The sequence below is a fragment of the Silene latifolia genome, chromosome 3, assembly GCF_048544455.1.
Source record: "Silene latifolia isolate original U9 population chromosome 3, ASM4854445v1, whole genome shotgun sequence".
NCBI lineage: Eukaryota > Viridiplantae > Streptophyta > Magnoliopsida > Caryophyllales > Caryophyllaceae > Silene > Silene latifolia.
The window spans coordinates 70,211,065-70,235,312 of NC_133528.1; the positions used below are offsets into that span (position 1 = coordinate 70,211,065).

Below are 24,248 nucleotides of genomic sequence, written 5' to 3' on the forward strand. Positions count from 1 at the left end.
TAAATTAAATTTACGATCAAAATAATACTTCCTCCATTCAACTCCACTCTACCACCTTTCCATAATCATTCATTCAACTCCACTCTACCACTTACTATAAAAAGAAAGCAAAATGACCTATTCGTCCTTATCACACCATCTTATTTACAAGAAATGCCATTATATGGCCCACCTCTTTTTACTACTAAAATCCACCCTAATCTAATTTCTGGCCCAATTAGTATTCTTAATCCTCTACCCTTCACTAACCCTTCCCTCCAAATTATCCTAACCCAACCCATATACTCTCCCAAATCCATTCAAAAAATCCAACTGAACACCCAACCCCATTTACTCCCATTTACTCCCTTCACCTACCCATCCGTCTCTCATATTCTCCATTCATCTAGAGAATTCCAAACCCTAATCTCTCTTCTCTCTCTCTCTATACTGCCGCCTCCCTCCTTCATCCCCATCTCAGTTAAACAAAAAAGCCGTCTTATATCATGATTAAACCCTAGATCTTTGTTGTTCCTGATTACCTTTCAATCATAAATCCACCTTCTTGAGTGTTCTTACAATAAAAATAATGAATCCTTCACATAAAGAATGCGGTCATGAATGTTTGATGTGTAAGCTTGAATGGTATAATGGTTCATCTGAAGATGAGCAAGAAGATGAGATTGAAGACTCTGCGCCTGATTCACCTCCTCCAAACATCGTTGTTCCTGATTCCTTAGATCCTGAAGATTTAGGGACTCAGGTCATGGAGACGGAGTTCGATGATGGTTTTGTATGGTTACCTACCTCCCCTGAGAACGACGACCGTCCTAAGTCACCTGACATCCCACTTGCTGATGGTTTGGGTTGTAGATCTGGTCCACCTGATGACCGTCCTAAGTCTGAATCGCCGTGCACTAAATATGCGAATGCTTATTTGAAGAGGATGGCTGCTAAACGTGCGAAAACACCTGTGAAAAAACCTCCAGCAGTTGAATATGTGGAGGATCATTCTCCATCACCAAGTTCAAAAAGATTGAAGGCTTATTGCGATGGTATAATCCCTAAATCTGAGACTTTTTATAATTTATTTATAATTTGAACAATTAATGTGCTGGGATTTCGTGCTGTTAGGAATTAGAATTGTTTGTTTATGATATGGATGAATTTGTTCGTTTTGGATTTGGCGAAATAAAGTGAAAACCTTATTAAATGGCTGCACTTTGTTTTATTGTGAATCATTCATTCACTGCAAAATTTGGTTACTGTGAATCATTCATTCACTTTGTTTTATTGTGAATCATTCATTCACTTTGTCACTTTATTTTATTGTGAATCATTCATTCACTTTGTCACTTTGTTTTATTGTGAATCATTCATTCACTTTGTCACTTTGTTTTATTGTGAATCGTTCATTCACTGCAATAGTAAGCCGTCTTATATCGAAATGGAATCATTCTGCTGCATAAAGTTTTGTTTTCACAGATGTATTTCCTTTGGTTACTGTTGGATGATATTGTTCATTTTGGTTAATTTGGTTAAGGTTTATTGTCTATTTGGTTTGTTCCTCGAAACTGAACAATTCGACTTGCTGTTAAAATTTACCTTAAGTGTTAAAAACTCGGTTAACGTATACTCGAATCGAAATGAAAAATTTGACTTCTTTGTTAAAATTGAACTGTTAAGATGAATTTGGTTAATTTGGTCTACTCTTTTGTTATAATTTCTGAGGATTCAAGGCTTAATGTGTTGAATTTTTTCTGTTAGGATTGAAGGTTTATTGTCATTAACCTCGATGATGGTCCTTCTTGGACTGAGAGGGTATCATCAACTTTATTCTTTATTCTTGTCATTGTTGTTCTGTGATGAAGTAGCCTTAATGGTTTGAGAGCTATACATGGTTTTTGGTGGAGTCTAGTTATATGGCCAATATGTGTAGTTGTTCAGCCACCACATTATAAATGAATGAATGGGTGTGTGTGTCTAACCATTTAATTAGGAGTACTTTGACATCTCAATGATTACTCTACCTTCATGGTTTGAGGGCTGATTTAGTACTCTTGTTGAATGGAGATGACATGGTCTACCTTCATTGTTTCTGTGTAGGAGGCTTTACAACTTCAAACAACTCAATGATGAGGCCACTTTGGCCTGAGAGTTGTATAAACCAAAATTGCTCTATGATGATTATACCTTAATGGTTTGAGAGCTCTAATTTGGTTTTAGGGGGAGTTGAATGGAGGAAGTATATGTGCGTTTTATTGCCCATTACTTACAAGTATTTTTGCCACCACATGTTATATTAATGAAAGGGTGTCTGTGCTTAATCATAGTAACTGCAGTATGATAACTCAATGATGACTATACCTTATTGGTTTGAGAGATTAGTTTGGATGTCAATACTGCTTTTTGCTTGTTGGGCATGGTCTACCTTCATTTTGTTAAGTGTCGGAGGCAAGAATATTTGGGACAACTCAATGATGAGGGCAAACTTAGCCTGAGAGTTAGTCTATGCATTTTGCAACTGTACTTTGCATTTCACATTTTGTATGCCTAAAACTGAACTGTACTTTGCATTTCACATTTTGTATGCCTAAAACTGAACTGAAATTTGCATTTCACATTTTGTATGCCTAAAACCGTTATGACCCTTGCATTTCACATTTTGTATGCTTAAAACTGAAAGGAACTTTGCATTTCACATTCCATTACATTACAAAATGAAGTTTAATTGTCATTTGAGTAGGATTTTTCAAATGAACTTTAAACTTAACATTACATTGAAGGATTAAAGTTAACATTAAACTAACCATTACATCCCATTTAGCTGATCAACTATACCTTCAACATTGTAACCTAGTTCATTCATAAGATATTCTAACCCTTCTGTTTTACCAATACCTTGCAAATACTCAATGCATTCCTTGACCAACTCCACATTGACCTCTAAATTCCTTGGTAACATACCTATGGCAGCCAGATGCCCCTTACCCATATGTGGAAGAGAGAAATTGTTATGACCCTTGCATTTCATAATCTCAACCATTACTGCTTGTAATGATAGGAATATATTATTCAGTTTACTTGGACTATAATCAACAAATGCTTGCATTACCTCATTCACTAAATCATCCACTGTCTTTGCTGCATGTTTTTTTTGTAATGATTGTAAAGCTCTGAAATAACCTAAGTCATTACAATTGAGGTCTGGTGAGTTAGGTGGCTGAAATACCAACTCAATGTGAAATCCATCTGAGTTTGCAGCTGCCATAAACTCAGGATCATCATTCTTGATATGAGGCCTTGCATTGTCTTGTTGTATGTATATGTGTTTGCTTAAACCTTCTGGCCAAACCCTTTTAATTGCTGGAATGACTTGCTGTATTAGGCATTCTTTGATGACCACTTTTGTGATAGACTCAATTGGCTTAGTCTCTAAAGTACCCCTAGGCCTATTTCTGCTTGCCCTTGCTGCTGGAACTTGGTTTGTGAATGGAAACATGCCTATTTTACCATCAAATAGACATTCCCCATCAGCTGAATATATTGGCCTGCTCACTGCACACATGAACATAACTTTTGTGATGTACCTCTTTGATTGGCAACTTCTATATGGCAGCTCCTCCCCCTCCACAACATATACTTTCGTTGTCATCGTGACGAAGAACCACTTCTCATCCATATGTATTGTGTTGCTCATTTCAGTAAATAAGATTTCAGTTAGTGGCACATTATTGAGATCAAAGAATTCTTGAAGTACTTGCTTGACAACTAATGACCTAAGTGAATAAAGTAGCCTTTGATCCTTATGTAAGTCTGTGAGTTTAGGATGTAATGGGCTTGAATGAGGTTTAAGTAAACCCTCTTTCACCCATGAATGGACTGTTCCAACTGAAACTCCACAATTTTCTGAAACTCTTATCATGGTATCTCTTAGAGAATGATCTAGTGACTTTATGTGCTCAATGTTTGGTAAGATTCTTTTCCTATTTTTGTTGCCTATCCTACCACTCTTTACATCTAACTTCTCACCTACTAACCTTGGTTTTTTGGCTAGTCTCCATATGTTAGAGATACTTCTATCACTCAAACCGTATCTTGCAGCTGCCTCTTTGATGGTGCCACGAGAAAGCTTACCATTTTGCGACTTTTCGAGCAAGTAAATGGCGATTTCTGTCCGCTGATCTTCTGTCATGCATTTGAAGCCCATTTTGTTGTAATTTTATGTTTGTAATTTAATGTTAAGGACTGTTAAGGACTGTAATTTTATGTTAAGGACTGAGAGAAGATGTAATTTTAGGTGAAATTTGTTGTAAATAATGGTGAAGTTGCACTGTAATAATGCTAGACTTCCTTGGTTTTAGTAATATAGACTTGACAGGAAATGGAGGGAAAATGTAAAGTGAAGTTTTTGGTGGGGTTTTTAAAATGTTAAACTTTTTGGTGGGAAGATTATCCCATAATCAAATCAGCTTAGTCTCCAAATTTTATCATTTAATAAAGCAACTTGCACACTCCCATATGTACTTCTATTGTTTCTTTAAGTTTTCTTAATTGTTGTGCAAAACTCTAACTGGTAGAGTGGAGTTGAATGGAGGAAGTATTAATAAGAATAGGAATAAATTTTAAAGGGAGAATAAATCAGTGCTTTACGTTTCACTCGTATTTCCCGATACAGAAAATGCGATTAGCATCTATCTCAGATATTCTCTTATGGGACCTTTTTTTTTTTTTTTTTTTTTTTGGTACCGTGGGGGGTTAGAGGTAGGGCAGAGTACGGATCAGGTATTTGATCCAAAGTACTAGTTCGGATCGGATATTCAAATTAGAAATCCTGAAGTTAGATATCTAATATCCAAACCAAATGTCTCGGATATCCAATGTTCGGGTATCCAAAATAATCGGATCGGATGCAGATATCCATACTTTTGAATTTACTTTAAAATTAAGTTTGAAACACGATTATATTCATAGTTTTACATGATGATTTTCTTTCGTATTCTTATTCCAATGTTCTCGCTATAAAATTGAAGTACAACCTAGATATTTCTCTAATATTTTAAACATTAATTAAGTTGTTGTATCAAATAAAATTTTATTTTCTCAAAATTATACTAGAAAACTATAGTTTCGGATCAGATCGGATATCCAAATGTTTTAATTCTAATATCCATATCCAAACCAAAACCAAAGATTTCGGATCAGATATCCAAATCAAACTTAACTTTCGGATCGGATTTCAAAAAATTCGGATCGGATTCGGATCGGATATCGGATCAGTTTGGATAATCGGGTTTTTTTGCTCAGCCTTAGTTAGAGGTGGTAACCAGTCATTTGGATCCCTCATGAAATAGAGAGTGTCTCTTGTAAGGCGTTTTTACAATGCACTTACTATAAAATCGTATTCTATTTTAAAAATCTCGTAAAAGTAATTGATAACCCACCCTTACATGTATAATTAAGTAAAATAAGAAGCAATTTTAAAATAACGCTTGTGTAAAACGATTTTATACAAATATTTTTGTTCACGAAATATGTCATCACGAGTTGGATTTTGTCATTTTAATGGGGAGTATCTTTTATATGGCTGAGTTTGGTGTCTAGATACGTCAAGTGCAATAATCATTTCATATTAAAGTATACAACATACATTTATCAGTAAGTAGATTATACATCTGATGTAATACATTAGATGGTATAGTTTTTGAGCATTAAGATAAAAATTTTGAGTTTTAATTCAAAAATTTTGAGTTTTGTTATAAAGTTTTTGAGTTCATTTTCTTAAACATTAATCTCAAAAAGTTACATTATAACTCAAAAAAATTACATATAAACTCAGAAAAATTTGATTTTTGACATCATAAAACTAAAATGTAATTTATAAACTCTATATAATTCAAAAAAATACACAAAACTCAAAAACTCATTAAGTGTGAGGTAATACATCTGATGTACAATCCTTTTTCTCTACATTTAGTAACGGACCTATAAATGTTAGATTATCGAGTCATAAACGTTTGAACTTTTCAAATCAAATACAGTAATTTTATTTTTTGGTCTAATGAAACATGCACTTAATCGCATTACAATAAGAAGCGGCGATTTGAACTTGGTGCCTATTATCCATGATATCTTCGTTTTAACCATTAGATTAAGACCTCTTAACAATATAAAATGTCGATTGTCCAAATGACTACATCATTAAATAAAGTACATTTTGTCTTACATTTTAGAGTTTAGATCAAAATTTGGTATTTAAGCTACATTTGTTTAACACAATATTTTTGTTAAATTACGGAGTTTTTTAAAAATTAAATGATTAATTTAATATTTTATAGAATATTAGAATTGAGTTAATGTGAAATAAGGGATGATCGCATATTTAAATTGGCATCTGAGAAATGCTGATAGCATCGGGGGAGATTCTGTTACGAGACGTGTATTCTGCATTGTGTATTGTGTATTGTGTGGAAGGAAGGAAGGAATGGAGGTGGATAAAAATGCCAAGTCGGCATATACACACATGAAAGGTGTCGGTGCAACGAGAACTAGGGGATATATTGTCTTTTTTAGTCATTGTCGCGTATCAGTTGTTAGTTGTTACGACGTTTAAGCTTTTCTTCCTTCCTTCCTTAATATGGTTCAAGTTTCAACGTCCACAACCTCCTTCGTTGTGGGAGATTAAATTACGGATTTTTGCAATGGTACCTTGTCTTTTGTCACTTTGTCCATAATACTTCTCTTTTTAAGAATGTGTATATGGTACCCTCGAGGTTTAATATTTGTGTTAATTGTACCCTTGTTGGGTTATGCACGTTAAATTAAGAGTAATAGGGTTTGATTAAGACCAAATTAAATTTGGCGGGAAAATTACTTTCTTAACAGCTTTATTAAAAAGTGACATTTTTTCCCATAGTACCCTTATAGTTTGTCACTTGTCACATGTTACCTTCCTTAATTACTTTATTGTATGCTTCATTTGGTAGATGCTCTAATTGTTATGCCAATCCCCACTAATTAACATATCCTTATTATGTATTCCCACCAATTTTAACAATTGTTAAGAGCCTAAAAAAGAGTATAATTTTCAAAATAATGGCTCAATAAAATTTTATTGGAACATATTCACAAACCTAACATGCATTTAGGGGTATATGCTCTCATAAAAATATGATATCAAATCAAATTTATCATGCATAAGCGTTTTCAATGGGGAATAATGGAATTCTATATTTTTTCCAAAAGTAGTAAATTTAGCCTTTATTTGATAAATTAATAAGACACTTAAAATCTAAAAAGATAAAAATTTTAAAAATAACTAATCAGATAATTGAAAATCTATACAAATAATATAAAAAGGTTACCTTGAGTAGCCACTTGTATGAGTCAGATGATCCTTCCTCCACAAGCCTTGACATAACAACTGACTCACAGCCTGATCCCAAGCACCCACAAAGGGCCAAGACCAACAACCAGAAACAGAGCATGAATGAATCAGCGTGATGAAAGAGAAACCTAGAAGCTTCTGATTGTGCAAGGTTGTTAGAACTTAGAGTGTCTAACTAACTCTTAGGAGGAGTGTAACTAACCCCGTAATTTCAGGAAATTAGTTAGAGGTTGTTACTAGATATTTTTGTAGCAAGTTCTAGAGCATAGTTGTGTATATATATAGGTTATACAGATGATTCAATTAATTAATTCAATTGCACATTTTATTTAGCTTTCTTGTTATTCTGTTAATCAAACTATTATCAACATTCATCTTTACTCATAGTTATGGAGCTTCAAGCTTTTATTAATGGCGTCCATGGAGTCATGATCCATGTTTTCACAACTTGTCACTCTCATACTTGCACAAATATTAGCCACATATCACTCCATGTCTCCATATTGCTCTGAAATGCATTTCTATGGAAAACGTTAAAACCCCTCATATTCAAGTTATTTATTGTTATTAATAAGTTTAATAAATCTATATAAACATAAAGTCGGTCAAATAAACTCCGTAATTAATCTCTTCCTACCTTTTCCTATTCTTTCACCTTCCGTTCCTCATATAATCCCCACTCAAGTTATTGATGGTTATAGACCATATGGTGATCTCGCGATCTAGCTACTGAGGTATTATTTCATTTTGCGCGCTTTTTAAATTAATAAATTCTAATATTTGATGTTTATTATAAGTAGTAGTGCAGTACAATAATAATTTCATCATTATAAATTTATAGAGTATTGTCGAATTCTTAGTTTTAGGCCCTGTTTGGTAAACAGCGGATTAATTTCAATATAAGCAGATTGTAAAAGCAGATTATAAATGACAGATTTTATCAAAAGGTTTAACTAGAATATTACAATTAGCATAATTAATTTGAGTGTTTGGTATTGGCAGATTAGGATGAGTAGATTGTTAGTTTTCTTTGTAAAATAAAGTAAACTTTCCTATTTTACAATAGGCTAACCAATATGCTAGGGTAAGCAGCATATTGTAAAACAACATATTGACCCCAAATATGTTATTTCAATATGCAGTTTACCAAACAACAAAATTAACATAATTGATTGGTCAAACATGCTAAAATCCTTGAATATGCTAGAAATCGGCCAATATGCCGTTTACCAAACATGGCCTTACATTGTATCATTCTTTCTTAATATGTCTTGAGATTTATTTGAGTTTGATTTTCATATAATAGTAACTAGTGTAGATCCCGCACAAATGCGCGGTAAATATAGGCCTTTTAATTTTTAGTGTATTAGTTATAGATTTTAGATTTATATCTCACAATTTTTTTATGAAAAATAACTAATATTAAAATTAATCAAAAGAATTGAGTAATTTTATGAATTGTGTTTTTTATGAAAATATTTTAACTACATTAAATTATTTTAAAAGAAATTCTTTTTTCGTCACGAAGTTAATAATAGGAGATACAGTTTTTATGTATAGGTTATTTTAAATGGAAAATTAGTTTAATAAATAAAATCTAATTTGTTTCCATACATAAGTTTGAGGACTTTGGAGGGAAAACTTTAGAAAAGTTGTATTATCTTAGTATATAGGAGGATTTATATACTTTTTAAATTTGCACCTCATTAATATTTATTAGTTCACTCAATTGTATTTTGATATAAAACAAAAAAAATGAAATGGAAAACTAATAAAAAAATTTATTTAAGTTGTTAATTTTTTTTAGTCAATGTTTTTTGTCACGAAGCTAATAGTAAGCATTTGTCAAGTTATTCTCTACAGTAATAATTATTGCATTACTGAAAAATTTAGCAACTTATACTTTATAGTTTAATATCAATTTTATTTTATTTTAATGAAAAAAGCATAATTATGAATTTATTTAAAAAATTAGAGTTTATTTAACAATATATTCATTGAAAAGATAATAATGTAATGAAAGAAAATTTTATTTATTACCTTATTTAGCTAGATGCTTTTTGGAGGGAAAACTAAGAGAATTTTTATTCTTTTAGTAGTAGGGGGGAAGTGGGGCATGTTAATTTTAAGAAAAATCACTATATTATTGTGTTTTCTAAATTTAATTACTTTAATTTAATGTAGTTTCCATAAATATTCTTTATCAATGCATCTTTATATTATACTTTTAACCAAAACTATAGCATATTTATATTGAGGTCTTTTTATCAGGTCCATCATACAGTGCTATCGATTTAAAACTATATAGTATTTTTAATTTGTATAAAATTATTTAATTACATTGAAGTCCCTTGTTTCCTGGAATTAATATATAGTATTGATTGATGTTTTTATTTCGTGAGAATGATATAGTATACATATTGATATCCATATTGAAGTCAATTGAAATTTAATTACCTTTTGTATTTCCCATTTTTTCAGGGTTGGAAGAGTACTGCTAATGGTAGAGCATTTCGGTAAAGATTATTTTGGGGTTTTTAATATTATCGATTTTAGAAGTGTCATGGTTGCTCTCTAGTTTAAGGATTTGTCAATATTTAGCGGAGAAGTGACGTAGCATATATAGATATCAAAGAGTCATAGCCATAACTTTAGACTTGGGTAGTAGATTAAATTAATTGTCGCTTGAGAGCTTTGTCTTTGCAAGGTTTAATTCATAAAATGTATATTTTCACGGTTAATGATAGAATAATAGTAAATATACTGTAATTTATTTGCATATTATTTGTTTCCTCATTAGTTGGCAATTAGTTTTGTAAATTAGTAGTCAATATTCTGTTGCCTAGTTTCTAGTATTTAGTTTCCCTAATTATAGGTTAACATTCATGTATTTAAATTGATCTCATGATTCAATACAAATCATCCATTAATTTCTTTCATGGTATCAGTGATTTTCTTCTTCTCAAAATCGCTTCCGCTCTTCTTCGATTAGTCGTCCTCTCAGTCGCCCCTCGCCTTTTTCTTGACCTCACGTCTCTCAGACCTCACGTCCATCAATGGCGCCTGAAAATAAGACGACTTTTCACCCGGCTTTCGCCGTCAATAATATTTCCAATCACATCACAGTTAAACTGGGATTGGATAATGACCAATACCCATTATGGGTTGCCCTATTCACGAATCACGCTAAATCAAACCGCGTGCTTCATCACATCGTCAAACCAAAAACCGAAATTCCCAAGCCTTCTGTTACTGACGATGAGAAAGAATTATGGGAAACCCTCGATGCAACGGTCTTACAGTGGATTTACTCCACTGTTACCACTGAACTCTTGGAAACTATCGTTGAGACCGACACAACTGCCATGGCTACATGGGATCGTCTCGCTGATATTTTTCAAGATAACAAAAACTCGCGCGCCGTCACTCTCGAGCAAGAGTTTTCTCACGTTGAGATGTCCGATTTCTCATCGGCTTCGGCATATTGTCAGCGCCTCAAATATTTAGCCAATCAATTAAAGAATGTAGGTGCTCCGATTTCTAATAGTCGATTGGTTCTCCAATTAGTTTCCGGTCTCACCGAGGCTTATCAGAATGTCGGAACCATCATCCGTCAACGTGATCCGCTCCCTGTATTCTATCAAGCACGATCGATGCTTACTCTTGAGGAGGCTAGTTTTGCTAAACAGGCCGCCACTGGCAGCGCGACTATGTATGCACGGGGTTCGGCCGATAGTGACGGAGGTAATTCCTCCAAAAATTCGGGTTCCCAAAACAGCAAAAGCAACCGTGGAAATGGAAACAATGGCAAGAAGAAAGGTAAAGGAGGTAAAGGTAATAATGGTAAACTCACTGCCTCTGCACCTATCACCACCCCTATTTCTCCTCCAGCCGTTTCTTCTCCAGCCTCTCCCGCGCAAATGCAGTGGCCCGTTGGATATGGCTCGTGGCCTTGTCCTGCTTCGCCATGGGGTTACCCACCCTGCCCATATCCAGCTGGTCCGTGGGCTAGGCCACCTTCTCAGGCTCGTTCACAGCCCGGTATACTTGGACCACGACCGGCTCGGGCTTACACAGCTGAGGGTCCTTCTCAGACGGATATTGTTGTAGCTATGTATATGTTGGGATTTGGGCCACCGGAACCGTGGGTAATGGACACTGGAGCCACTTCGCATATGACGTCGGATCCAGGTAAGCTCTCGTCTTTTGTCAATTCGAGTATTAATAACGGTATCATCGTCGGAAATGGTCACTCTATCCCAATTAAAGGTTACGGTCAAGCCACTATTCCCAAGCCCAATCCCCTGTTTGTTCTTAAAAATGTTCTTTATTCTCCACAATTAGTCAAAAATCTAGTTCCGGTTCGAAAATTCACAACTGATAATCAAGTCACTGTCGAATTTGACCCTTTTGGTTTTTGTGTGAAGGATATGCGGACGGGGACACGTCTCATGAGGTGTAATAGCCGGGGTAACCTTTATCCCATTTCCGGTTCGAAAATGTCATGTTAACTCTATTCTGCTAAAATTTCATGCCTTTATACAAACTCAATTTGAACGTAAAATAAAATCGATTCAATGTGATAATGGTACGGAGTTTATTAATGGTCTTTTTAAAACGTTTTGTGCTTCACAAGGACTAGTCTTTCGATTGTCTTGCCCGCATACTTCGTCCCAAAATGGAAAGGCCAAACGTAAGCTTCGTTCCACGAATAACATGATTCGTACTCTTTTATTTCACGCTTTAATTCCCGTCAAATATTGGCATTATGCACTCGACATGGCTACATATATCACAAATATTTTACCAAGTAAACCTCTTTCCTATGACATTCCTCTTCGGGTGCTATATCATCGCCTTCCTTTGTATGGTCACCTTCGAGTTTTCGGTTGCTTATGTTATCCGCTCATTCTAGCTACTACTATACGTAAATTGCAACCTCGTACTACTCCTTGTGTGTTTCTTGGCTATCCTAAAAATCATCATGGTTATTTATGTCTCGACATTTCCTCTAATAAAATTTTTATTAGTCCTCATGTTGTCTTTGATGAACAAATTTTTCCATTTACAAAAATTCATCAACCTGACTCTACCACTTACAAATTTTTAGATGACAATATCTCGCCTTATGTTCTTCACAAATTGACCGAGTCTCCGTCTCAGCCTATCACACATGACGTACCCGACCCTACCCCGCATACCACTAGTGACACGCCTATTACCCAACCTGCTGCCTCTATTCCGGGTCCTACCCGTCCTACAGCTCGCACCTCCCAACCAACCGTCACAGCCAGTCAACCTAGTGGCTCTAAACCCACCACAAGGGCTGACCATGGCATTTATAAGCCTAACCCGAAATATTCCATGTCCAAAACCTCCCATAATCTTAGTCACACCCTAGCTATTTCACCGGTTCCTCGTGACCCCGTGTCAGCTCTTCGTGACCCTAATTGGAAAATGGCCGTGGATGACGAATATAATGCTCTTATTGACAATAAGACTTGGGTATTGGTTCCACGTCTGTCTATTGGTTCCACGTCCGTCTAATGCTAATATTATACGGTCTATGTGGATTTTTCGACATAAATTTCATTCTGACGGTTCTTTTGAAAGGTATAAAGCTCGTCTTGTAGGTGACGGAAAAACGCAGCAAATTGGAATTAATTGTGGTGAGACTTTCAGTCCTGTTGTAAAGCCTTCCACCATTCGCACCGTATTATCTCTTGCGGTCTCCAAATCTTGGGCAATACACCAACTTGACATAAAGAATGCTTTCCTCCATGGCACTCTCAATGAAACAGTTTACATGCACCAACCTCTGGGTTATCGTGATAAAACTCGTCCCGATCATGTATGTTTGCTCCAAAAGTCTTTATACGGTCTTAAACAAGCACCACGTACTTGGTACAAACGTTTTGCCGACTTTGTTACTCGACTTGGCTTCTCTCATAGTAAGGTTGATCACTCCCTGTTTATATTTCAACAAGGTACCAATTTAGCATATGTTTTATTATATGTTGACGATATAATCTTGACATGCTCTTCCGAGGCCCTTCGTAAATCGATCATGGGTCGTCTATATGGGAAATTTGCTATGAAGGATCTTGGGTCTCTCAGTTATTTCTTGGGCATTTCTGTAAAAACCGTTAAAGATGGTCTATTTCTTTCACAAAAGAAATATACCGAGGAGATTCTTGAACGGGCTGGTATGGCATCGTGTAAACCCGCAGCTACACCCGTCGACACCAAACCAAAGTTTAGTGCTTCTTCCTCTACACCGTATGATGATCCGGCTTTGTATCGTAGCCTTGCAGGGGCTCTTTAATACCTGACATTTACTAGGCCCGACATTTCCTACGCCGTTCAACAAATATGTCTATTCATGCATCATCCGATGGAAGATCACATGAACGCTTTGAAACGTGTTATTCGTTACTTACGGGGTTCTCTTGATCGAGAAATTTGGCTGCATAAATCCGCTCCCTCTAAGCTCACGGCCTATACCGATGCCGATTGGGGTGGTTGTCCTGACACGAGGCGCTCCACGTCTTCCTTGGAGACAACTTGGTTTCTTGGGCCTCGAAGCGACAACCCACTTTGTCTAAGTCTAGTGCTGAACCGGAGTATCGTGGGGTCGCTAATGTCGTCTCCAAATCTTGTTGGTTACGCAATTTATTGGTCGAGCTTCACGTCCCAATGACAAAAGCCACACTGGTATATTGTGACAATGTGTCCGCTATCTATTTATCTGGTAATCCCGTTCAACACCAACGCACTAAGCACATCGAAATGGACATTCATTTTGTCCGCGAGAAAGTTGAGCGTGGAGAAGTACGAGTGCGTCATATACCGTCCCGTTATCATATTGCGGATATTTTTACTAAAGGTTTACCGTTGATTCTTTTTGAAAATTTTCGTGACAGTCTCAACGTTCGATTACCTCCCGTTTCAACTGCGGGAGAGTGATAGAATAATAGTAAATATAATGTAATTTATCTGCATATTATTTGTTTCCTCATTAGTTGGCAATTAGTTTTGTAAATTAGTAGTCAATATTCTGTTGCCTAGTTTCTAGTATTTATTTTCCCTAATTATAGGTTAACATTCATGTATTTAAACTGATCTCATGATTCAATACAAATCATCCATTAATCTCTTTCAGTTAAGAACCTTTATGATTGTATGCTAATGTTTTTTTTTTCGGTTTAAAGGGCTGTCAAGTCTCTTCCTTTTTGATGATGTAGAAAATATCTATGATTTTGTTCATCAATGATTGTATCACTAAAAAAAATCAATAGGGACAGACAAATTCGTCGCTAAAACCATTGCTAATTGATCAACACTTGCGACGGATTTGTGACGATTTGCGATGGAGTCATGAACCATTAAATGCTTGAGATATATTCAAACTAAAATGATGGTTTAGGCATATACAAGAGATACTCCTGATTGTGTTCTTTTAGGTACTAGTAGGTATTTGTTGTGAAGTTTTTACATGGTTGGTTTTTGAACTTTACTAATAAATACTATTGTCTCATTTGGTTGGTTTTTCACCAAAATTTCCTTCAAGTTATTTATTCATTATGCTCTCTGTAAAGCTTGCTTCTTTCCGAACCAGATTATTCTACGTCGTTTGGGAATGCTTCATAATTGGAATATTTCTTCCCCTAACATATTCAGCTAATTGATGAAATGATAGTTACAATTGAGAATATTAGTGGACTATCTCTGTTAGCCTGCACTAAATTTTTTTTTTTAAGCTGAGAAGAATTTCAAAAGGCAATAATATTGAAGCAGCGACTAATGAAGGCGAAATTTTCGAGAGTAAAGTTATTTGAGTAGTTGATACAGTAAAATTTTAAGGTTGAACTCTAAAGTTCTATTTATAGATGGCTTTTATCTTTTACTGTAAATTTGTGTTATGCTTTGATGGCTAGATATCCAACATCTTAAAATCATTTGAAAATGCTCCTCCAATATACTAATTAGAGTTCAAGTTAAAGACAGGTCGACCTGCAACAACATTATCACAAATGAGCTTTATTTGTATACTATGTTACTCCGACTCTTCTGATTTTCTCGCGTATCCGTGTCCGATACTCGATACTCGGACATGGTATGACACTTGGACATTTCATATTAGACCAAAATATGCATGTTTTCAAAAAAATAGCCAAGTCCGGCACTTAGGCACGTAACCGTGTCGGATACTTTAAACAAGTCTAAGTAACATAGTTTGTATATCTATCTTATATATATATATATATATAAAACTGGGTTGAGAAAGTGTGGATATGACATGTGTCATTCTATTTTTTTTTTATAAAGTAATTATCCCCTAACCCATATAAATATTACATTGTATCTCCATGTGAATGTATATGATTGATTATAAGAGACTAAATTAAACTCATATTCCCAAGACAAAATAATAAATTTGAACTCAATCACAATTCACAACCAAGTTACATATTTGGTACGAGTAAATGCATAGAATACAAGTAGATACATAGAATTGTATTCACGTTCAAATTTAAAGTAAAAAGAAAAGTCTACGATCAATTCACAAACTCCTCTACACATATTCAAAATTTCTCATACACACTTTACACTTACATGGACATGTATATATAAGATGATATATAGTCCGTTAACTCCGTATGAATCGTATGATGCATGTATCTCAATTTTAACAAAAAAATGTATGTATTCTTAAAATACACTTACCCTACATATAAATACATGACCCTTTCTTCTTATCAAATTCTCCTATACTACGCTTTAGTTTCTTTTTAATAGATAAGATGATATGCAAAACTAAAAATAGCATTATATTTGCAGCTAATAATGCGGGTTTTCATGATTTGGTTTGCATGCGTGGTTTTCTTCTCAAACTAAAAAAAGGGTGCTTTGCTAAAATATGAATAGACGAGGAGGGTTGGAAGAAAAAAGATCAGCTAAGTATCCAGAGTGTGGAATGATGTCAATGGAAAGAAGAATCAACAAACTAATGGACGTGACTGAGAAATAAGATAACAAGTATTCTATCAAAACAATATTGAGTACTAATTATTAAAGTGCCCGAATAAAATGGGTTCATTGTTATTTGCCCACATAATATAAATACTGAGTTATGAGTACCATGCAAGTTTCTTTGACTCATTAAGTCTAATCATGCAATGGATTAGACGAATTACTCATATGGCTTTTTTAAGCCAAAATACCACACATTGGACGAAAACATGGAGTACCATGTAAGTATGGTTAATGAAACAAAGCTCCTTTTGACAGCCGATCAATCAACGAACGACACATTGGACGAAAACTCCCACTACTTCATATTCACAGGGCTGAATTGAATCGATTAGAGGAGATATTCGTTGTGATATGACGATAAGTACGTAGGAGATATGGCAGGATATCTAATAAGATAGAACAAGTGCGGGAAGGAAACGTGAGACGTCAACTAAAATGAAGTAGAGCGAGGATGATATGACTTCTTAGTTTTCATATGAAGATGGGGAGCATAGGAAAAGAGGAATAATTCCAAGTGAATAATTCGTTGGGGGTGAGTCGATGAGTGAATAATTGAAGTTAATTATGAGGGTTACTTATGCGTGATTTTAGAATAATAAATTGGAGAAGTTTTGTAAATACACACTCCCGTACTATGTTAATGATGATCTTCATTAATACCTTGTGTTTTGAAACATGGTACATAAGTATGTTTATGATGTAAGTTATTACCCTTATTATTATCTTATCTTATCTTTTATAAATATATAAAACTGGGTTGAATTGCTATGGATGCGACACGTGTCAACCCAGCATTAAATACAAGTATTAATTATAGCTGAACATTAAATATAAATATAATAAATGCTACATAAATCTCGGCAATGTATTAATTAGAGTTTAATAAATATATTATAAAATTACATATGACAATTACGGTGATTTGATTTTAAATTTATATAAAAAAAATTTGATAAAAATTCTAAAATGTTAACCATTACCTTTATTGCGAAAAATGCTTTAAATTGAGTATACTTTCCATTATATTTATTGAAATATTTTGATATGTATAGATGATTAAAGTGAGTGTCTTACAATGCATTACATTTACTTAAAGAAAAATATTTTGAGAAAGTTATAATCATTAGACCATTACATCCATCTAGAAAAATATATATGGAAGAATCACTGTGTTTATTAAAAACAAAACTTAAAGATAACTACAAAGAGATAAGTTTTTATGATGTGATAATGAAAAAATTATATTGGACAAATTAAATACATTTGAGATTTTAGAGGTTTTAAATAATGTGATAACGAGTGGATATTTGTACATGAATGACGGTTTTTAGAATTTTTCGAGTAGGTTAAGAATTAAGATGAGATTTTCAGGCGACTTGATCCCTACCGTAGAAAAAAAGTTAATATTTTGTTACTGATTAGTGATTACTAATTACTGATTATGTTGTTACTGATGATGAAAAAAAGTCCTTATATTAGTTTGTTTATCAATTAACCCTGTTTTATATGTAGTTGTTTCAAAAAATAAAAGGTGTAAATTATTTATATAATAACGTTTATCATGAATAGAACTATCACTTACTCCCTACATTATCCAGTCTATGTCGTTTTAGGAAAAAATACAACTATTAAGAAAATGAATTAAGTGTGATAATGACATTAATTAAGCATTTAAATAGAACTTTGGAATGAGCAAAATAGTTGAAATTTTACATCTCATAGTGAATTTCTTTATTGTAAACCAATGAAAAAAAAGGTTTGCATGGGATGTAATTAAGAACCCATAATTAATTTACAATTCAAATAAGAGAAAGAGTCCATAAGAAATGTAAAACGACATATAAAGAGAAAAAATTTTAATCACCTAAAATGACATATAAAGAATAATGGAGAGATATTAGTTATAATTAAAATTGTATGAATTTTATTTTAAAACATTGAAGTTAAATCTAAGAAAGTAAGAGTTGAGAGAGTTAATTTATTTTTATTTGTAAGTAAATATATTAAATGTTATATATGAATTATATTATTTCTCTTTAATTATAATAATAAAATTTTAAAACAGGCCGCGCGAAGCGCGGGATACTACCTAGTATATATTTGTAAAGTCGTATTTTATAAAGACAATTTTCTTTAACATAGTTTGTAGTTTGTACCAATACAGGTTTATGATTTCTTTGTTGATCAACGTGTGACATAAATCCTGCATTGAAATGATAGTTGCGTATGCAATATAGTAAAGGATAAAGTTAAAAATATATCATATATAGACCCGTGATTTCACGGGTTTTAAAAACTAGTTAGGAGCTAATAAGGGAATTGATTATATAAAACAATGTTTAGGGTGAACTAGCTGAAAAAGTAGCTGATTTTTTGGGTGAAATGATGTACACAGATATAATAATTTATTTATTATTAAAGATTAAAGGGATAAAAAAGATAAATAAAATAAGATCATGTACTTTATTACTCAAATGCTATCCTGTAGCATTTCATTTCAAGATAGCTTATTTGTTCGCATGCACTACTTAAATAAAGTCGTGAAGGTAGTAGTTCAAGATTTTGAGGGATTCAATATCATCCCTTGTGCAAGTCTATCAAGTTAAACGATATGTGTTTTTGCAGATGATTTACTCCTTTTTTTATAGGAGAGATAAGAGTTCCTTAATGATTTTATTGATGGCCTTTAAAACCTTTTCATGTGCTTCAGGTCTACAATGAATAAAGAAAAATCCAGTATTTATAGTAATGGTTTGGCACATGAATGTATTGATGAGATTGAGAGGATTTATGGGATTAAGGTTGAAAAATTACCTTTTAGATATTTAGGAATGCTTATTTCTGCTAGAAGGTTATCTATGATGGATTATTCTACTCTAGTGAAAAAGGTGGTTGAAAGAGTTAGAGTCCTTGGGACTAAAAAAAACTATCTTATGCTGGTAGATATCTAGTTCATCCTATTATTGATCGTAGATTCACAAAAAGAAAAACACCTACTTTCTAGGTTAAAAGCTCTGTAATCTCCATTGATATGGACCTTTCCTAGCTTCAATGGCGCGAGGTAGAGGCCGCCCTCCCAAGGGGAGACCACCATTGGATTCTACGTCTCTTTCCGCTCCTTCTGGTACCATTCTTATGCATAGTTCACCTACGTTTGCTCAACTAGACGAAACCCGGGTATCTCCGATTCGTCAACCCATCCTTCTTAATGAATTGATTGTTGATGTTGTCTATTCATCGACAAATAAGAACCCTAAATCTGCATATCGTGTGCCTAATTCTGCAATTATTGTTCCTAATTCTGTCCAAATTGTGGCCCATTCCCCCACTTTCGCCCAATTTGATTATAATACTCCCTCCATTTTTATGTTTTCTTCTCATTTCATTAAAATACTCCTCACATATGTTAAAGAAATGGGAAGAAAACAGAAAAATGGAGGGAGTAGTAAAGTATTGTTATTAGGTATTAAGCCTCGCGGTTAAATAGTTCTTTTAGCTGAAACTCTGAAAACTTGCTTTTAGAGAAAGCATAATTGCAGCTAAACTTTAGGTTTTTAACTTTTTGCTATTACTAGTTGTTGCACCGCGCCCTATCGGGCGCGGTGTTCCTAATTTGGTGAAATGCTAAGCGGAAGCAAGTCGGTAGCGTATCAATAGAAATGAGTGTGGTCTATTATATGTAAATATATTTATAAATGGTGGAACAAGCGTAGAATTTATTACAAAATCGGCGTAAAAGGTTCAAAACACTACTTCAATACGTCATGTGTAATACAAAATAATTATAACGCAACAATCCTAAAATAAAAGGAAGAATGACAGCGCCATAAAGGCATAATATGAGGCCTTTTTTTTACAAACAGACTTGAAGACTGATTACAACACGAAACAACTAAGTTTCTCTTATTCCGAAATGCTCTGACACCAGAAAATTCTGCACAAGAAAATATACGAGAAAGGTTATCGAGCTACAAATGCGATCTTTCAAAAATTATAGAAGTCTATCTACCGGTTCCATGTTCTCCAATTAAATGTAAAACCCACAAATATTACGCAAATACCCACTTCAATCAAACTTGTAACTTAACAGACCATTTTTTCTGTTCAAAGCTTTTGAGGGTAACCCATACACCATTCAATTGGCCAACAGAAAAACTTCAGAAGCATGTATTATTTCCAAAAAAAAAAAACTACAATCAAACCACTTAGACAATGAATCATCGCCTCAATTAAGTTAAACCCATAAATAATCTGAGGAAAACACGATATTCAAATCCAATCTATGCGACGATTTGAAGATGTATCAAAAAGAAAGAAATATACCCAATGTAAGCAGCTAACAGCTTAAATCTATTTAATCGAAGGATCGGATTTATATTTGGCAACAACTCTGGCGTACCATTTTCATCAAACACCCAAAAACACAAAATGGATATATAACACAAAGTATAGAGAAAGATTAACAACAAAAAGGGACATGGGCCATCATGCTACCATGACACGCCTGATGTGACCATTATTTGAGCCTATTTAGTCCCCGAATTAGCCTCGTTCCTATGCTTTTTAGCACATATTTGGGTCATTTACTATCTTTAGTCCTTTGTTTTGCATATTCTTTGAGGTTTTGTTTCCTTGGTAGGAGAGGAGTGCAAACCTTGCATTTCATGGCAAAATAGAGCTAAATTGATCGAATCTAATGACCAAGCATCAAAGAGAAGACAAGACTAGAAAGCCTTTGTACATATTATAGTAGATGGGCAATGATGAAGAAATCCTTGCATCCCCGACTAAATCCTGGAGGATTATTGGAAGAAGAGAGGAAGAAAAGAAGAAAAGAAAAGCTGTGACGTGATCCGCTCGTCCAGCATAGCAAGACGCCCGTCCAGGACTCCAAAGATCCGAGCGTCTTTGCCATAGGGACGCCCGTCCAACCACGCGCCAATCCGCTCGTCCAGCCATCAAGACGCTCGTCCAGCCACCCCAGAATCCGCCCGTCCCGACCCCTTGGACGCTCGGATTGTCTTACAGTCCCATACGTCCTCTTCTTCCCTCCATGAAAGATGCACATATTTGTGAAAGACCGGCAAAAAGGAGACTCGCATCTTTTCTGAGAGGAGCGATTCCTCAAGGACTTAATCGTCATTTAAGCCCTTAGTAAACCCTAATTTGTGTACCTAATCCCCACTATAAATACCCCATTAGTCTAATTAGATTAATCATGTTCTTCTTATCAATCCTTAGTGTAGTTTATATCATTCTAATCTCTTCTTAATCTTATAATCAACTTCTAATCAAGTCTTAATACAAATCTCATTTCCTTAATTTCTCTTTTGTTCATCTTTTATTTTGGGTAATTGAAGATTATTTGGGTTATTATTGGGAGATTGACACCTTCTAATCATTCATCAAGTACTTCTATTATTCTTTGCTTTATTTTGGAATCATTAGTAGGTATAATTCTCTTAAGCCCTTTTTAATTATTGTTAATCATCTTCATTTATTCATCATGTTTTGCTTTGTTAATATGATTGAAAACCTTGTTAACATGCTAAACTTGATAATGAGTGAGTAGTTTCCTTAACTAGGGTTAATGGGTAATTAGGGGAAACCAACATGGGGGATGATTCATGCTTAATTTAATCTTTTTTCATAATTTTTTTGCTTGCTTGTTGTGATCTCAACTTATGCACATGTTATGTTTGATGAAATGCGAGCCTATGAATCCTTGCATTTTTTACCCATCACTTACCTTTTCAATGAGATTTGTAAGACATAAACCAACTCGAGTCTCATTAGACCATGCATATAGTTGAGTAGGGAGGATTAAGTCGACTTGTAGGTGTTGTACAATCTAATCGATTCGGCTCCGAGACCCAAACCTTCCTAGGATTGTAAGATATAAACCAACTTAATCCATCACAACAATAATTGCTTGCTTATAATTTGAGAATATGTTTGTATGATCAATTCCCATGAATCCCCTATGACCCCATGACACCCTAGTACTTTTAATCAATTGTTTACATCTCATTTTAATCATCTGCTTGTTTACTTTTATTGCTATTTAGTTTAGTGATCTTCTCATCTCAACCCAAATCGTGACACCCCTAGACACCGCTACTTGCAATCGAAAATCCTACATCAATACCCGTCCCTTGGGATCCGACCTTTACTTGCCTCTTTACTAATAGTAGAGTTGTTTGTGAAGTTATAAATATTGTTTTGGTCTAGGTGCTCCTAACGACAAGTAACCGAAAATTAAGCTCCAAGTGAGTCCGACCAAAAATGGCGCCGTTGTCGGGGAAGGTGTTAACTTGATTTGATTTTCTTAGATTGTTATTAGTTGTGTCTTTCTTTGCCTTGGGGAAGTAAAACTCCTCAAGGTTTGTTCTAATTGTTTTCGAGTTGTTTGATATTTTGCATGTCTAGAAGATCACAAGGTAACTTGTTACCCATTGATCACGAAATTGAAAGGACTTTGACAACCAATAGAAGACTTGTTAGAGGTACTTCGAGAGGTATTGGTGAGGTTGTAGACATTCAACCAAATACTATTGAGTTCATCAACCCTTTTGCAAGAGAAGGTGAGGAGAACCCAACACCAAATCCAACACAAAATCAACCCACAATGCCTAAATTTTCATCACATTCCGTACCAACCGAGGAGAACCTACCCAATGGTACTCCCACACCACAACACTTAACCGGAAATTTCATTGCTAAATCCGCATTTATCCAATTAGTCGAAAGAAGCCAATTTGGGGGGATGCCTAGTGAAGATCCTCACTCTCACATGGAGACTTTTTGTGACTATTGTGATGCGATTTCACAAACCGGTGTGACTCAAGACCAAATTCGATGGGTCTTATTTTCTTTTTCTCTAATTGGCACCGCAAAATAATGGTTGAAAGGCCTTGATAAGGCTACTCTTGGAATTAACTCTTGGAAGAAGTTAGCTCTAGCTTTCTACAAAAAATTCTACCCTCCGGAAAAGACTAACATGCTAAGAACTCAAATTACGGGTTTTAAGCAAAGGGATGAAGAATCTTTGTATGAAGCTTGGGAGCGGTTCAAAGGCATTTGTCGCTCATGTCCTCATCATAGACTTAGCGAGTGGTTCTTGGTACAACAATTTTGGAATGGTCTTTATGAAGACTCAAGAAACATTATCAATATGGGATCAAATGGTATGTTCACGGAAGTTGACGATAATCAAACTTGGAACAAGATTGAGGAAATGGCGGTCCATAATTCACAATATAGTAGTCATCGCAAGGCTACTAGAGGAGGAAAGCATGAAGTGGACTCTATTACTCAATTGGGTACTCAACTTAGTGCTCATATTGATACCATTAACTTGAAGTTTGAGAAGGCTATGGCTAAACTTGAAGAAGCCTCAAAATCACCAAAGCATCATGTTAATGCCATGGTAGCATCTTCATCAATTCCAAGTGGGATATGTGACAATTGTGGAACTTTGGGACATGACCAAAGTGAATGTAGGGGAACTAATGAACAAGTGAATGCTTTTCAAGCATACAAGAGTGGTACCTCTTATTCCAATTATTACAATGAAAACACCAAATTCCACCCAAATCTCTCATACAAAAGCCAAAATGTTCAAAACCCTCAACAAACATGCACCCCACCTCCCATGAGAAACCAAAATCAATGACCCTTTTTCAACCAAAACCAAGGTTACCAAAATCAAACTCCATACAACCAACAAAATGACCAAGGTTTTGATGTTCAAAAAGCGGTCCTCCAAATGCAAAAGAATCAACAAGAGTTTTTCACTCAAATGCAAAAGGATAGCCAAGCAAAGGACATCACCATCAACAACATC

At 34.6% G+C, this 24,248-nt stretch overlaps 1 protein-coding gene and 1 non-coding gene across 3 annotated transcripts; one reads left to right on the top strand and one right to left on the bottom strand.

Annotated features, from left to right (window-relative positions):
* Positions 1–369: 369 nt before the first annotated feature.
* On the top strand, positions 370–4,359 carry LOC141647712 (uncharacterized). Of its 2 annotated transcripts, none has more exons than XM_074456008.1 (2): positions 370–1,034; positions 4,037–4,199. In XM_074456008.1, the coding sequence occupies exons 1-2, from the start codon at positions 569–571 to the stop codon at positions 4,048–4,050; spliced, it is 480 nt and encodes a 159-aa protein (XP_074312109.1). In that variant the 5' UTR covers positions 370–568; the 3' UTR covers positions 4,051–4,199. The 2 variants fall into 2 exon arrangements, with proteins under 2 accessions (XP_074312109.1, XP_074312108.1); XM_074456007.1 differs by having other exon boundaries at positions 377–1,034; positions 4,084–4,359.
* Positions 4,360–23,402: 19,043 nt separating this feature from the next.
* Positions 23,403–23,509, bottom strand: LOC141650482 (small nucleolar RNA R71). Its single transcript, XR_012546512.1, has one exon. It is a non-coding gene; the product is annotated as a small nucleolar RNA R71 (small nucleolar RNA).
* Between the last annotated feature and the right edge of the window lie 739 nt (positions 23,510–24,248).